The sequence below is a fragment of the Ranitomeya imitator genome, chromosome 2 (assembly GCF_032444005.1).
Source record: "Ranitomeya imitator isolate aRanImi1 chromosome 2, aRanImi1.pri, whole genome shotgun sequence".
Taxonomy (NCBI): Eukaryota; Metazoa; Chordata; class Amphibia; order Anura; family Dendrobatidae; genus Ranitomeya; species Ranitomeya imitator.
The window spans coordinates 184,839,231-184,855,278 of record NC_091283.1 but is presented as its reverse complement, the minus strand read 5'-3'; the positions used below and the strand labels follow the sequence as shown (position 1 = coordinate 184,855,278).

The 16,048-nt window shown below is 44.6% G+C and overlaps 1 protein-coding gene across 1 annotated transcript in view; it reads right to left on the bottom strand.

Annotated features, from left to right (window-relative positions):
- Window positions 1-602: 602 nt before the first annotated feature.
- The window catches only part of LOC138662519 (putative testis-specific Y-encoded-like protein 3), a 39,703-nt gene continuing 24,257 nt past the window's right edge, over window positions 603-16,048 (bottom strand). The window contains exons 5-8 of the mRNA XM_069748251.1: window positions 6,418-6,557; window positions 5,478-5,563; window positions 5,244-5,395; window positions 603-4,048 (exon numbers count right to left, since the gene is read on the bottom strand). Coding sequence (XP_069604352.1) covers window positions 3,840-4,048; window positions 5,244-5,395; window positions 5,478-5,563; window positions 6,418-6,557 — 587 coding nt within the window. The 3' untranslated portion in view covers window positions 603-3,839. The remainder of the gene's footprint in view (window positions 4,049-5,243; window positions 5,396-5,477; window positions 5,564-6,417; window positions 6,558-16,048) is intronic.

Here is a 16,048-nt window from a genome sequence, read left to right as displayed (position 1 = left end):
TGAATACTGCCAGAAAATTTCAGCTAGCAATGATGAGCTTCAGGAAAGTTCTTATTGTCCCCATGCTCAACGCAATACAAAAAGAAAACAGGGCTCTGGTTAGGCAGATTTAGGCTAAGGGATACCCAGCTTCATGTGACAGCAAAACATCTGTGTGACTTGCAGTAGTGCAACTATTTCATAGCTGTGATTTTGCTGTAAAGAAAAATAAATGGCCAAATTGCAGAGAAGTCGCACGGAAATCGCAGTTGCATGTGTCTTGCTATACAGTCTATATTAAATGAGTTGCACCAATCTATGGTAAGTATATGCAACGTCGCAATGCGACACTGCGATTCCAGTGTCATCCTATAGTCCTAGCCCAAGCGTCTAAGCTGGGGGAGTTGCCAAAATACGATTTGACAGGATAATTTAGGAAACCTTCTTTAATGCACGCACAAGCTAGCTGAAATTACTTACCTAGGGCATTTGATAAAGTTTCCACAGCTCAAGCAAGAAGTTAATTAGAAAAAAATAAAAATAATAATAAATCACAAAAACATATACAAAAGTACAAACAATAGCACAGCCTTACATATGAAATATGACTAGTACAAAAATGCTTTTTCAACATAGATTTTATGTGCATTTGGGAGGGATGCGTAGGTTGCTTTTTTTTTCTTTTTTTAAACATTTTTTGTTAGATCACCAATAACATAATATAGCATATAAGGACAAGATGTAAAAAAAAAAAAAAATCTCACAGAAAGAACGGAGGAAAAAAAAAACGACTGCCATGGAACTTACTTTAAGAAAAACATCACTGTCAGGTATCGTACTAGCGACAAGGCTAGGCTGACCATGCTCATGATAATGAATGACAACAGAAGTTCATTATCAATAGGAAAGAAGGAAGAAAAAAACTTTTTGACAGAAGATTTAATTTTTAGCAATGTTTTTGGATAACAGAACATTTTAAATACCGTATATGCTCACCTCTGAACAAAATGTTACCACGTATGTTTTTTTTTCTAGCTTATATGGCAGCATTAATTCCACAGTGCTTTGCGGACAACATTTATGACATTCCGTCAATATGCTATTAAAGAGGTTTCTTCACCTCTGGGGACAAATTATTATTACTTTTTTTTTAATTTAAATGTGTGTAATTGAGACTAAAAATATTTTCTGCATTAAAAATAGCCTCTGCACGATCGACTGCTGGCTGGCTCAGTGAGTCCAATATGACAGTCTGACTGGAGGTTTGTAACTCTTATTTCTGAGCTTCTCAGCTAAATTAGGACCACACCGAAGTTGAATTGACAGGGAAATAAAGCCTGCAAAATGACCAATGGTGCCAATTTTTTAGTGAAACAATTTTTAAAAAATGAATGGGCTCCAAAAGCATGCATTTAAGTAAAAAAAAAAAAAAAAAAAAAAATTTGCTCCCCAAAAGGTGGACATAGGAATCACTTAACAAAAAAAAAAGATATCTGGAGTTCGTCCCTATGGTAGTGCTCCAAGTGAAGAATAAAAAATATCTATTGTTTATATTATAATTATTTTGCTGGTTTAAAGTCCCTTTACTGAAATGCAGTGAATGCATTCTCACCTTTTTTTTTGTCTATGTCAGATAACAATATTAGTCTGACCCATAGTGTCCATAAGTAAACATCAGAAAAATAAGCTGTCTGCAGACACGAACCACATAAGATGGATTGGAGACTTTAGCTATAGTAAAACATGTAAATTAAAAATCAAGAGAGAACAAGCAATAAACATTATCACTTATCATATATACTGTATACGTGGGAATTATGTTCAAAGGTGAATCAATGCTTTAAGGATGTGCTGTGCCATGAAAACTAATTTAATGTTTGTCATAGTACATGATTATTTAACAAGTCATAATAGATGATTGTTTAGGAAACGGAAGTTTCTAGAGACCTTCTTTTACTTGGCGTCTTTCATTCAGATGTTGTCATGGGCAGCAATCATGCAAAAAATAAAAAATAAACTCTGTACCCTACTTGCGATTGAGGAAAGTTACTTGCCCCAAGAACGTAATCCCAAGAGAGGATAGAGAATGACAAACTTATCAATAAAGGAGGTTGTATGTCTCACATCCCAAGCAAATGCCTAAGAAAGGAAACCTAAGACACAGGTAGCCTACTTAAATGCAGAGGAGACTACCCCCCAAAAAAACTATTAGTTGCAGGTTTTACTCTATTAACAATTCTATATTCTGACAGAGGGTGGCAAGTACATAAAATAACAAACAGGCCATCCTATAGGTAATCAGTGCACTATAATCCTGAGCATTACACTGCCTAGCAGCTGAAAATGAAGCTTTTTGCAACTTCTAACCCTACATTTTAGTTCCATAGTTTCTATGCCGAGTGATCGCTAGATCATTAGACACCAAAGCACTCCGTTATCATCTGCAATGATGCACATCTTATTTGTTTTGACTCTTCCTGACAACCAAAATTTGCCTTGGAATAACATTACAATAAAAAGATATGACATACGGTGAAAATAGAAACACTATCAATCCTGCTGGGCTGTATATTACATGCAGATGCGAGACGGGATTAAATGATGGCATAAGTGAATCCTTACTGAGTGCTATGTATGTGAAAGAATAGATATCGCGTTGCCCAAATATGAGGCTCTCGTGCCAAGTGACTTATGTTGGTAAATCTGCATAAATGCCACCAGGGGGCGGTGTCCTCACACGTGGCAGCTACAGGAATTGTACAAGTGAGAAATAAATTGCTGATAAAACAAATGACATAAATAAAAAAATACCCCTGCGTATCAAACCAACATACGGTAATTGTGTCTGGAAACTAAAATGCTGCAACTACTTACAGCACTGGTGGATCAACGTCCAAAAAGAGTTGAATGCTGGCTGTATCACATACTATTAAGCACACAGCAGGATGATCTTCCAAGTTCTTTAGCAATCGCCTCTCTTTCTATAAATACACACATACAGGGTAAGCCAGTGTACACACTATTGTGCTAGGAGAAGGACAGCGGTTGCTGAAAGTGTCATCGGGGTAAGACAGGACTTGAGGTTTCAAAGTCATGGTCCATGCGAGGAAGGTGTTGGGTCATTTAGAGAGATTTGACGCTCGTCACGGAAAGGTATGGTTGAGGCCCACAGCAGACGACACAGGTGTGGAATGAATAGCGATGAAGTAATAAATATTAACTGACCACTGTAAAAGAGTCACCCTGTATTAATTGAGACATCTGCTCTGTGCAGGAGTGGAAGAAATAGGAGAAGGTTACCAACAGCAGCATGCAGACCACTACTTGGTACTTTTTTTTTTTTTTTGTGGCACATAATGGTACCAACTATAAGATTAAAAAATAAAACTCAAGAAAAACAATTCCCCTGAATTATAAAAAAAAAAAAATGTAAATATCTATTTATCTAAAAAAAAATAAAAATAAACCAGTTAAAATTTACTGATAAAAATAGCTTCTTTCCTTTTTTTTCTTTTAAATTACCTTAACATATCCAGTATTTTAATTTTTAATATATCTGGCTCCTGTGTGCCTACGTTGCAGTGCAAATGCTATGGATACTGCCAATGGGATATAAGCAGACGTCCACTTTCCCCACAGCGTTAACTAGAAAAGCGTATAAATGGGTTGTCCCTGATCAGACATGCTTGTGGAGCTGGACATGAGAAGCCCCACAAGAATTGGTCTTTTTTTTTCCTGATGCCAGTGGAATTCATCAAGTTTCTTACACACCTTACTCGCTGTAGTGCAACTTGCCTTCTAAGTGGGGTGACGTATTCCCTGCATCTACTAATTTAGCTATTTAATATCGTCCTGGCATCCTACTGTGAATCGCCACCTTCTTCTGAAGAGTTGTCAGAATCATCTGCATCCACAACAATGTTATCTGTTTCATCAACAACAGTTGACTCCACCATTTCCTCGGGCACTGATTCTTCACCGTCGTCGTCATCATCATCATCATCATCATCATCAACATCATCATCATCATCATCTTCGTCGTCATCATCATCATCCTCATTATCAGTACCTGGATAGCAGGGAATAAGTACTTAACACCAGTATCATCTTACATTCATTCTGTGCAAAGAAATAATTCATGCCAATTAAAGAGGTTATACATCCTGCCATTCAAGATATTGCAACAATGCTTCTTTCAAGCACTGTAGCCTCTTCAAAGTATTATTGCGAGAGGGTGCAGACAGACGAATCTCCACAATCTAATACTGAAGGCTTATCCAAAGGCTGCTTTCGTAAATACGTCATAAACAATCCCTGTACGGACCACGATGTCCCGGACCGGCCTCAGGAAGAGAACACAACAGCCTCATATGTGCCTCTGAAGCTACTGTATTCAGGTTAGGACACCCGTGACTGGACAAAGCACTGTAGTCCGTACAAAGATCGTGAATGTCGGATATGTGAAACTGACCTAAGTATAAGCCATTTAAGGAATCTACCAGCCCAACAACTTTGCATCATGTGGTTGTTAATAAAAGCGCTTCCATTTACAAATATTACTATTATGTCCACTACTAAACAATTGTGCCCAAGTCCCGCAACCGTAAACTGATGTCATTAATTTGGGCGCAGATGGCCTGTAAATCCGCATAATTTACTTTGCAGTCCCATGTTGAGGTTTGGACCAAAACAATCTAAAGCAAGGATGTCAACCTTTGTATCTATTAAATAATGTCTAATATTTAATAACAAATGATAAAAACCTTGAATTAATAAATACAGATAAGTATGATGCCATCAAAAGTGCCTCCCTAAACAGAGTATGATACCCCCACACGCATGGTACGATGACCATACTGTACCCTCCCATCAAAGTATGGTGACCTCAACACAGTATGATGTCCCAACTGTAATCCCCACACAGTATAATGACCCTACATAGTCCTCCATACAGTATAATGACCCTACATAGTCCCCATACAGTATAATGGCCCTACATAGTCCTCCATACAGTATAATGGCCCTACATAGTCCTCCACACAGTATAATGACCCTACATAGTCCTCCATACAGTATAATGGCCCCAACATAGTCCCCCATACAGTATAATCGCCCTACATAGTCCTCCGTACAGTATGATGGGAGGAACAGTTCAGGCATTATGGGCCAAATATAATCACCATGCAGACCAGTTTTGTCCCGCGAGCCAGAGTTTTACATGTGAAATCTAGAGCCTCTAACATCTAATATGTTTCAACATTTACCTTCTGTGTGTTTTTCCGCATTATCAGATATTTCATGTACATCATTTTCATCATCATCGTCATCTTCCTCGTTTTCATTTCCTCCTTCTTCCCCACCGTCGTTGTCGTCATCGTCAACGATAACAACACAATCATCAGTGTTGTCAGGATCGCTATTAAAAAACAATACAAACCATGTTGTTCAGAAAATATTACTGACTGAAACAATCCACTAATTTCTCATCACTTACTAACCTGTCTTCAGCTGCATGATCGTCACTTTCGCCCTCACCAATAAGATAGTACTGCAAAGGATTTGGCCATAGATCTTCTTTGATTATCTAAAATAAACACATGCAGATGTGACAAAAGTGCTGTCAGCTCTGCCCTTCCCTCCCACACTGACTGCAGAGAGATGAAAGCTGCTAGGGGTGTTTGTAATCACATTACGCTTTGCTCTATACTGTACAGGAGCTGCAGAGAGGGGGTAACATTTTGTTTTTTCCCCCCTATATGATGGCTCCTGCTAATGATTGGTTAACATCAAGCAGGGGAAAAAGTACACGCCACTTTGGACTCAAACTTTACAAGCTAATATCTCCACAACTGAAATGAGGAAAAAAAAAACAAAAACAAAACTATAATGTTATTCAGATGTGCAGCCAATATTCCATAAAGTGAGCCATTTAAAATGCTCAAACTGGTGAAAGATCCCTTTTAGGTGGACCATGAAATTAAAAAAAATAAAAAAAAATACTATTTTTTTTCTGCCCTCAAATCTATACGTACTGTAGGATTTTGGAGTCTTTTCCTGAAGTTGTCAGACAGTTTGTGCTGCAGACCTCTCCATCCTAATTCACAGAGGGGTATTGCCGTCTGCCATGTTACAGATAAAGCAGGAGATGCAAAAGTTTCTACAAGTCTACAAGCTGAAATTAAACTTGCCATGTCACCCTCCGCTTTTCCATGTTGGAGCAGAGGGTGCTTTAATGGCAGGACTTAAGTGATTAATAATATAAATATTGTGATTCCCTGGAAGGAAAAATTCATGTGTTGCAGCAATTCTTCTCTTACATGTTTGCTTGAGTTATGATTTTAAAAAGTTAACAATTTCTGTTCATTAATGCATCATATCATTCTAGTAGGAGTCTGTATGAAGTCCCAACTTTTCTTTACATTTTTTTTTATATCTTACTGTTGCAATACGGTCAGCAGCGGGGAAGCTGTGATCAGAAAACCAACTGAAAAAACTTGGTGTAGAAGTGTTTTTGCCTCTGTATGATGGGTTCTGCCCTCGCCACCACTGAATGGGAGTAGAATGAGATGCGAGGCGGCCTGAAACAAATCGGAAAATGGTATTCACGAGCAGTGCATTACACAGAAGACGACATATTTCCACGTTAATTTACCAGTAGTATGGAATGGGCAGTTTTGATAAAAGTTTTGCTTGGCTATGGCTTTGTTGTGGCACAATGATTTGGTTTTTGCAAGACAGTCTTAAAGCAATAATAGTAAAACAAAGAAAAAAACATCCTAGTATTAGATTGTCAGAAAATCTATCCCGGCTAACATAATTAGCAAGACATTGCATTAGTCCAACTAACTACAGGTTGATTTACAATAATAATCAGTTTTTGCTGGGAGGTAGTGGTGTGGTGCCCTCATACAGGACTTACAATCTATGTGAACATAACTCTTGTGGGCAAATTTATCACCCCACAGGTTGTACAATCCTAACCTATTTAACACTCAATGGAGACATATCCATCCTGGAGCATGTCCGGGTGTGTATAGTGGGCTCAAGACGTAGGCTGTGTTACACAGCGGCAAACTGCCTCTAAGAGCAGCAACGTAAATGCAGTTGTCAAACAAAGACAACAGCCTTTAAGCCGGCCGATCCTGAAGGGCTTCCATACAGAACGCCCAATGACCATTGCTACGTGACTGTAGGGTGCCAATGGGTTGGTGGACAAGGCCCCTTTTATGACTTATAAAATATGTTTTGACAGAATATTACAGCAATTGAAAAGAAAAATCAAAAGTGGATTCACCCATATTCAGTTAGTGAAATGTACACGAAAATATATTACTTCACCCATTTGATGAGAGTTGCTGCACCTCCCCCCAACAAAAGTGATCAAAACGTCGTATGTCCCTCAACATGGTACCATTAAAAACTACAGCTCAGCTCACAAAAAAAAACCCTCATACAGCATTGTCGGGGTCGTCACGACAATACCCTTCATCCACCAGTCATTCCAAATCAGATTAGGAGCATGTTGGTACCGGATAAGAATGAGTCAGACACAATGCTGGTTCAAACTCATTGCACGCTCGTGTGTAACGTCACAGCAACTGAACTGTTTATTTCATATACATAACATTATATAGTCCATTGGGGGAAGGTGTGCAGAGGGCGGGGTTAGGCGGGGTTTAAGCAATGTATCTAGTATTCAGTCCCTCTGATTGGCTATGACATCATCTGATGAATCTTCCTTTGTCCACATCTTGTTAAGTTTCCATTTCTCCAGAAACGATACTTTAGCTTCAGAAACGAAAGTAGATTCTTGGCAAGTACAAAAACTAAGGCAAAAGTGAACACTGGCAGCCATCTTAAATACAGTTAAATTTGCATTTCGCAAGCAAAGGGGAAAAACTTATTGTTTCACAGCATAAGAATATATAAGGGTATGTTCACACGTTCAGGATTTCCATCCTTTTTTTTTCCTGACTGTTTTTTAAAAAACTGCAGCTCTTGGCAGAAAACGCAGGTCCTTTTTTTGGTCCTTTTTTGGTCCGTTTTTGATGCGTTTTTTGATGCGTTTTTTGATGCGTTTTTTTGATGCAGTTTTCTAGCCAGAGTCTGTGTGTTTTCTAGGAATTTTTTTAGGGTTAAAATGGCTGAAAATACCCTAACCCTAACCCTACCCCTAACCCTAACCCTACCCCTAACCCTAACCCTACCCCTAACCCTACCCCTACCCCTATTCTAACCTTAGTGAAAAAAAAAAAAAAAATTCTTTATTTTTTTTATTGTCCCTACCTATGGGGGTGACAAAGGGGGGGGGGTGTCATTTACTATTTTTTTATTTTGATCACTGAGATAGGTTATATCTCAGTGATCAAAATGCACTTTGGAACGAATCTGCCGGCCGGCAGATTCGGCGGGCGCACTGTGCATGCGCCCGCCATTTTGCAAGATGGCGGCGCCCAGGGAGAAGACGGCCGGACGGACACCGGGACGCCGGGTGAGTATAAGGGGGGGAGATTAGGGCACGGGGGGGGGCATCGGAGCACTGGGGGGGGCATCGGAGCACTGGGGGGGGGCATCGGAGCACGGGGGGGCGGGATCGGAGCACGGGGGGGCAGCCACACTCCGCCCACGCACTTCCGCCCGCTCCCCGCACTTCCTGCTGCAGCGGTTCTGCACATCAAATCGCAGTAAAACCCGCAGATATATTTTTGATCTGCGGGTTTTACTGCGGTTTGGACCTCACAATGGAGGTCTATGGGTGCAGAACCGCTGCGGCTCCGGAAAAAGAATTGACATGCTCCTTCTTTTTTCCGGGAGCTATTCAGCGCGTCTTTTTTTTAACAATTTCCGGACCATGTGCACAGTGTGTCCTGTTTTCCATAGGGTACAGTGTACTGTACCCTGCATGGAAAACAGCTGCGGAACCGCAGCGGCAAAACCGCCGCGGTTCCGCGGTAAAAAACGCACTGTGTGAACATGGCCTAAAAGTTCAGATGTTTTTTAAGTCACTAAAATAGTTTTTAAAAAAAAAAAAAAAAAAAAAAAAGAAGATCCGAAGAATCAAACTAACAGGCAATTTTAACCAGAAAATGAACGCCATAGACACACAACCCAAAAAACAAATGTGAAACTGTGTGATTTTTTTTTCCACTTGGAAATGTTTTCACTTATTTTTTTTTTTTTTTTTTTTAGAAGAGTGAATGATGCCATTCTAAATGACAACTTGTCCACCAAATAAAGAAACAAACAATCATATGGCTATACTGATTATTATTATTATTATTTATTATTATAGCGCCATTTATTCCATGGCGCTTTACATGTGAGGAGGGGTATACATAATAAAACAAGTACAATAATCTTGAACAATAGAAGTCACAACTGGTACAGGAGGAGAGAGGACCCTGCCCGCGAGGGCTCACAATCTACAAGGGATGGGTGAGGATACAGTAGGTGAGGGTAGAGCTGGCCGTGCAGCGGTTTGGTAAATCGGTGGTTACTGCAGGTTGTAGGCTTGTCGGAAGTGGTGGGTCTTCAGGTTCTTTTTGAAGGTTTCGATGGTAGGTGAGAGTCTGATATGTTGTGGTAGAGAATTCCAGAGTAGGGGGGATGCACGAGAGAAATCTTGTATGCGATTGTGGGAAGAGGAGATAATAGGGGAGTAGAGAAGGAGATCTTGTGAGGATCGGAGGTTGCGTGCAGGAAAGTACCGGGAGACGAGGTCGCAGATGTATGGAGGAGACAGGTTGTGGATGGCTTTGTATGTCATGGTTAGGCTTTTGTACTGGAGTCTCTGGGTGATGGGGAGCCAGTGCAGGGATTGACAGAGGGGAGAGGCTGGGGAATAGCGGGGGGACAGGTGGATTAGTCGGGCAGCAGAGTTTAGAATAGATTGGAGGGGTGCAAGAGTGTTAGAGGGGAGGCCACAGAGCAGGAGGTTACAGTAGTCAAGGCGGGAGATGATGAGGGCATGGACTAGGGTCTTTGCAGATTCTTGGATTAGGAATGTGCGGATCCGTGAAATATTTTTGAGTTGGAGGCGGCAGGAAGTGGAAAGGGTTTGGATATGTGGTTTAAAGGAGAGATCAGTGTCAAGGATTACCCCAAGACAGCGGGCTTGTGGGACTGGGGAGAGCGGGCAGCCGTTTACTGTAATGGATAGGTTAGTTGGGGAGGTCGTGTGAGATGGGGGAAAGATGATGAATTCTGTTTTGTCCATGTTAAGTTTTAGAAATCTAGTGGAGAAGAAGGATGAAATAGCAGACAGACATTGAGGGATTCTGGTTAGTAGGGAGGTGATATCTGGTCCAGAGATGTAGATCTGTGTGTCGTCAGCGTAGAGATGATACTGAAAGCCGTGAGATTCTATGAGCTGTCCCAGGCCAAAGGTGTAAATGGAGAAGAGCAGGGGTCCTAGAACTGAACCTTGCGGGACTCCGACAGATAGGGGGCGAGGTGAGGAGGTGGTGTGTGAGTGGGAGACGCTGAATGTCCGGTCTGTTAGGTATGATGAGATCCAGGATAGGGCCAATTCTGTGATTCCAAGGGATGAGAGGGTCTGCAGCAGCAGGGAATGGTCCACTGTGTCAAAGGCAGAGGACAGGTCCAGGAGGAGGAGGATAGAGTAGTGTCGTTTGCTCTTGGCGGTTAATAGGTCATAAAAAACCACTATTGGGATGTTGAAATAGTATAGGAAAATATCACAACACAGTGATAGATACTGAAGACACAAAAACAGGATTTTTGTTTGCTTACTGTAAAATCTGTTTCTCGGAGCCTCCATTGGGGGACACAGGAACCATAGGGTGTATGCTGCTGCCACTAGGAGGCTGACACTATGCAAATAAAAAAGTTAGCTCCTCCTCTGCAGTGTACACCCCACCGACTGGAAGTAGGATATTCAGTAAGTGAGAAAGCAGTAGGAGAAGCAACATGTTAAAGATAGAAAGTCAAACTGTGACAATATAACACAATAAAACAGAGCTGTTCAACTTGGGAGGGTGCGGTGTCCCCCAATGAAGGCTCAGAGAAACAGATTTTACGGTAAGCAACCAAAAATCCTGTTTTCTCTATCGCCTCATTGGGGGACACAGGAATCATGGGACATCCCAAAGCAGTCCCTGGGGAGGGAACAGCAGAAAACTCCATTCAGGTCGGAGAACTCACCACTGCCGCCTGCAAGATCCTTCCACCTAGGCTGGCAACTGCCGAAGCGTAGGAATGGAGCTTATAACATTTGGCAAATGAGTGAATGGAACACCAGGTTGCCTTGCAAAGTTGTAGGGCGGATGCCCCATGGTGTACCGCCCAGGAGGCGCCCACTGCCCGGGGAAGAGTGAGTCTTAATCCCAGGAGGAGTCACTCTGTTCTTGACCCGGTAAGCCTCCAGAATAGCAGGTCTGATCCAGAGAACAATCATAACCTTGGAGGCCGGCAGGCCTCTTGGCGCACCGTCTGGAATGGCAAATAGACTGTCCATCTTCCTAAAGAAGGCGGTCCTAGACAAATAGATCCTCACCGCCCTGACCAGGTCTGGCCTGTTCAGCGAACGCTCCAGAGAATAGGTCGGAGCAGAACAAAAGGTGGGAAGGACGATCTTATTGAAGTAAAAAGGAGGACACCACCCTGGGAAGAAAAGGCGACGAAGGCCGTAAAACTACCTTATCTTGGTGAAGAACCAAGAAATGGGGCGACAGGAGAGAGCCACCAACTCCGAGACGCGCCTAATGGAGGTGATGGCCACCAGAAACGCGACCTTGCAGGACAGAACAGACAGTGAGGCCTCATGCAGAAGTTCAAGGGGGGAACCCCACTGAGCCTCCAGAACAAGATTGAGGTCCCAGGGATCCACGAGAGTCCGGTACAAGAGAGCTGCATGCACCACTCCTTGAAGAAAAGTTCTAACCTGAGAACGGGACGGATATATATCCTTATACCGTGATAGCCAGTAGATAGACAAATATTTGGAATTGAATTAGTCTATGCCTGATGAAGAGGCCTGAGATGTCTCGAAGGTTTGCAATTTGCTACCATCTTTTCAGTTAGCCATTAAGAGGTATCAACCACCGAGGTCTCTCAGATCTAAATATCTGACCTGAGAACGGGAAGCTAAGGACTTCTGAAAAGGGACTTCAGAAAAGAGAATGGAAAGCGTTGCTACCTGACCTTTTAGAGAACTAAGGGCAAGGCCAGCATCAAGTCCCGCCTTGAGAAAAGGCCAAATGGAAGGTTTCAACAGCCAAGGTGTTAAATTGAGCAATCAAGAACTCTGGTGGCAGATCGGTCCTTGGGACAGAAGATCTGGCCTGTCTGGGGCCTCCAGTGGAAGTCCGCGAGGAGATTGACGATCTCAGCGAACCAGAACCTTCTGGGCCAATCTGGTACGATCAGAATGACCGGCACCCCCTCCGCAATGATCTTCAGCTGCCTGGGAAGAAGGGAAGGGAAGGAAACAAACAGGGAAATACAAATTGCGACCCAGGAATGGCCAAAGCATTGGTCTCCACTGCAAGAGGATCACGGACCTGGAAACAAACAGTGGAACCTTCCTAAGCAGTCGGGACGCCAAGAGATCCGCGTCCGGAGATCCCCATCAAAGGGAAATTTGAAGGAAGACCTCCTGATGCAGGGACCACTCTCCTGCCGAAAGGCCCTTGTGGCAGAGAAAAACACCGCGGCCTAGTTGTCCATGCCGGGAATATGCACTGCGGATAGTGCCGGAACCGTCGCCTCTGCCAAGAAGAGGATCTTGGATACCTCCGCCATTTCCAAGAGACTGATTCCCTCCCTGGTGATTGACATATGCCACAGCTGTGGCATTGGATGTCTGGATTCTGACTGGCAGACCTCTGAGAACCCTTTCCCAGTGACTCGGACAGAAGAATGGCCCCTATCTCAAGGATGTCGATCGGCAGAGGAGAGTCTTGCTCCGACCAACGCCCCCTTTCACTGACGGATGGCGGAAAACCGCGCCCCAGCCAGGAAGGCTAGTGACCGTTGTCACCACCTGCCATGGGCGAGAAGGAAGGACCGGACCTGGGGAATGAGAGGGGATGACAGCCACCAGCTGAGAGACCATTAGAATCGGACGGAAGACCGAATCGGACGATCCAGAGACAGCACACACCTGTCCCACTGAGAAAGGATGGCCTGCTGAAGTGGAACAGCGCAAAAGGGAAAGTTTCTGATGCTGCCACCATTCGTCCCAGGACCTTCATTACTGAACGGAAGGAAGGCAGCCGAGGGCCTTGCAGAGAGCAAACTCCGTCCTGGAGAATTGCCCGTTTCTCCTTAAGAAGAAAAAAAAAAAACCTCGACTGACGGGTGTTGAACAGCATGCCTAAGAAGACGAGGCAATGACTCGGAACAAGACAAGACTTTGTTCTTTTGACCAGCCACCAGAAACGGACAGGGAGTCGAGGATGATGGTCAGACTCTCCTGGGCCTGAGAGAGGGGCGGAGCCTTGATGATATCTTCGAGGTACGGATTGAGCACTAGGCCCCTGATCCTCAAAATGGCCATAAATGTAGCCATGATCTTTATGAAGACACAGGGTGCGGTCGCAAGACTGAGCGGCAGGGCAATGAACTGGAAATGACTCTTCTGCGCCGCGAAATGCAGGAAACTCAGGTGTGCTGGGAAAATCAGAACATGGAGATAGGTGTCTTGGATACCTATGGAGCACAGGAATTCCTGTGGTTCCATGGAAGCCAATACTGAACAGAGGGACTCCATCCTGAAATGCCGCAGGCGGAACCTTTTGTTCACTAACTTAGGAACCAGGATGGGTCGAACTGCGCCGTTCTTCCGTCACTACAAGCAGGTTTGAATAGAAACCTGTGAAGCGTTCCTACTCTGGGATGGAAACGATAACCTCCGAACAAAGAAGAAAGGCAATGGACGCAAAGAAACCTGGGATCAGATTAGGATCTTTTAGAGGGTGGGATTCGAAGAAGCGATTCCAGGGCCGCGAAGCGAACCCTATCTTGTATCCAGAGGATACCACCTCCCTGACCTCCACTGAGGCAAGCCAAACGCCCCTGAAAAAAAAACACAGACTCCCGCAAAAACTGGGAGGAACGCTGGGCCATTAGCACGAGTTATGCCAAGGAAGATCTGCCAGGACTGGGCCTGGTGGACCTAGCATGGGAGTTGCAAGAACGCCAGAAAGAGGTAGGCTTGAAGGAAGCCTTTTCTCTAGCCAGGCGAGACTGCGGTCTGTGCTAGCCAGAGGAATCTTCCGACGCCGTGAAACAGCGAAAGGACAAAAAGGGAGCTGAACTGCCATATCAGGGGAGGCCAGCGAGGCCTGGAGGGAACTCGTGCCTCCCGTGGCGTCCTTAATAATTTGTTCCAGCATGTAGTTAAAGACGGGCCCCCTGGAAAGGGAGGCTGGTAAGGGACTTCTTTGAAGACAAGTCCACCTGTCATGTCTTGAGCCAAATATTCCGCCAGATGGTCACCATATTGCTGGACGCCTGAGCTGCACAAGACGCGCATCTAGGGAGACAGATACCAAATATTTCCCTGCATAGGAAATCTGGTCCATCAGGTTGGCCAGCTCCCCCGGAAGAGCTCCAGCCGGGCTGCCCTTACAAGGCTGTTTGGTCCATCTAGCTGTGGTCCTTGAGATCCAGGTAAAGGCAATGGCTGAGGCACAAAGCAGAAGCAGCCACTTCAAAGGCTGATTTTTCCAGCGATTCTATAATTGTATCCTTGGAATCCATGAAGGATGCTGCATTAGAAAGTGGAAGGACCATGTTGGCGGACAGTCTGGGGACTGACGAGTCCGCTGCCGAGGAATCAGTCCAGTTAGCGATGAGCTCAGGGGAGAAAGGATATAGGATGCCAAGACGCTTCCCTGTCTGAAAGCATTTGGTATGGTTCAACTTTTCCCTGGCAAGTACCACAACAAATTCAGTGTGTGGGGCAAAGACATTGGAAGTTGGTTTTGACCGTCTAAACGAAACCGCCTATTCTGCGGCTTCCGTAGAGTTATCCATGATGCCTAAGGTCTGGTCGACTGCAACAATAAGGCTTTGTACCCTATCACTCATGCTAGAGGCCTGTAGTGAAACCAAGTCTGAATCTTCCTCTGAAAACATGGCCGAGGACGCCCGTCTGACTCGGGAGAGGATCTGGAAGAGGGGTCTCACCATGCCAGACCGGAGGGCGAGATGGAGCGGGAAAAGGACTTAGAATTTCGCTCCTGTCTGGATCTCTTGTGGCCTGTGTTGAAAAGGCCGGACGGAGAATCCTGTGACCCACTGGCAACTGCGGGGGGCTGAGAGGGACAATCTGTCAAGCACGGACACCAGGGTCGTGACATCCTGGTGAGGTCCGCCACAGACTGAGACAGAAGGAAAGCCCGCCCAGGGATAGAAGCCTGGGTCTCACCCAGGGTAAGAACTCCTGGACGGTGGGTTCATGATGAGCAGACCCATTAACTGATGCCTAAACATTAGGGAACAGGAGAGCTGAGAAGAGTGTCGGGCTGCAGAGCAGCTACTCACAGTACGTGCAGTCTTCCTGTATTCAGCTCCAGACTGTAGGGCTGCTGTGCCAGGAAGAGGAGGCTCCACAGGAAAAAGGTACAATCTGGATTCACCAAGAGGAAAAATGGCAGTCACAAGAGGGTGTCCAGGTCCAGGAGTGAAAAAGCGCACACTGCAGGGGCACATGCTGAAAAGCCTGCTCTGAGATAGGAAAAAGGGGGCGGAGCTAAGCCGCGGGACCAGGGGGTGGAGCCAAGTGCCAGGGGCAGAGCTAAGTCCCAGCAGGAAGGAGCTGACTAAGAGATAGGCGGGAAAAAAGCCCGCCCGAAAAGCAGGAAGAAGAGGGGCAGAGCCAGCCCTGCAGCTAGGCCCGAGTGAAGCCGGGACCTAAATTAGAGCTGCTGACCGCCGGAGGATGGGGGAGCGGCGCGGAGGATTGAAAAACGCTGCCCAAAATTAAAGGGGAAAAGACCCCTGATGCCCCAATCTGCAGCTAGGCCTGGTAGAGGCCAGGACCTAGGTTACATCAGATGACCACCGGAGCACGGGGGAAGTGTTGAGGAGAGCCCTAAAACTG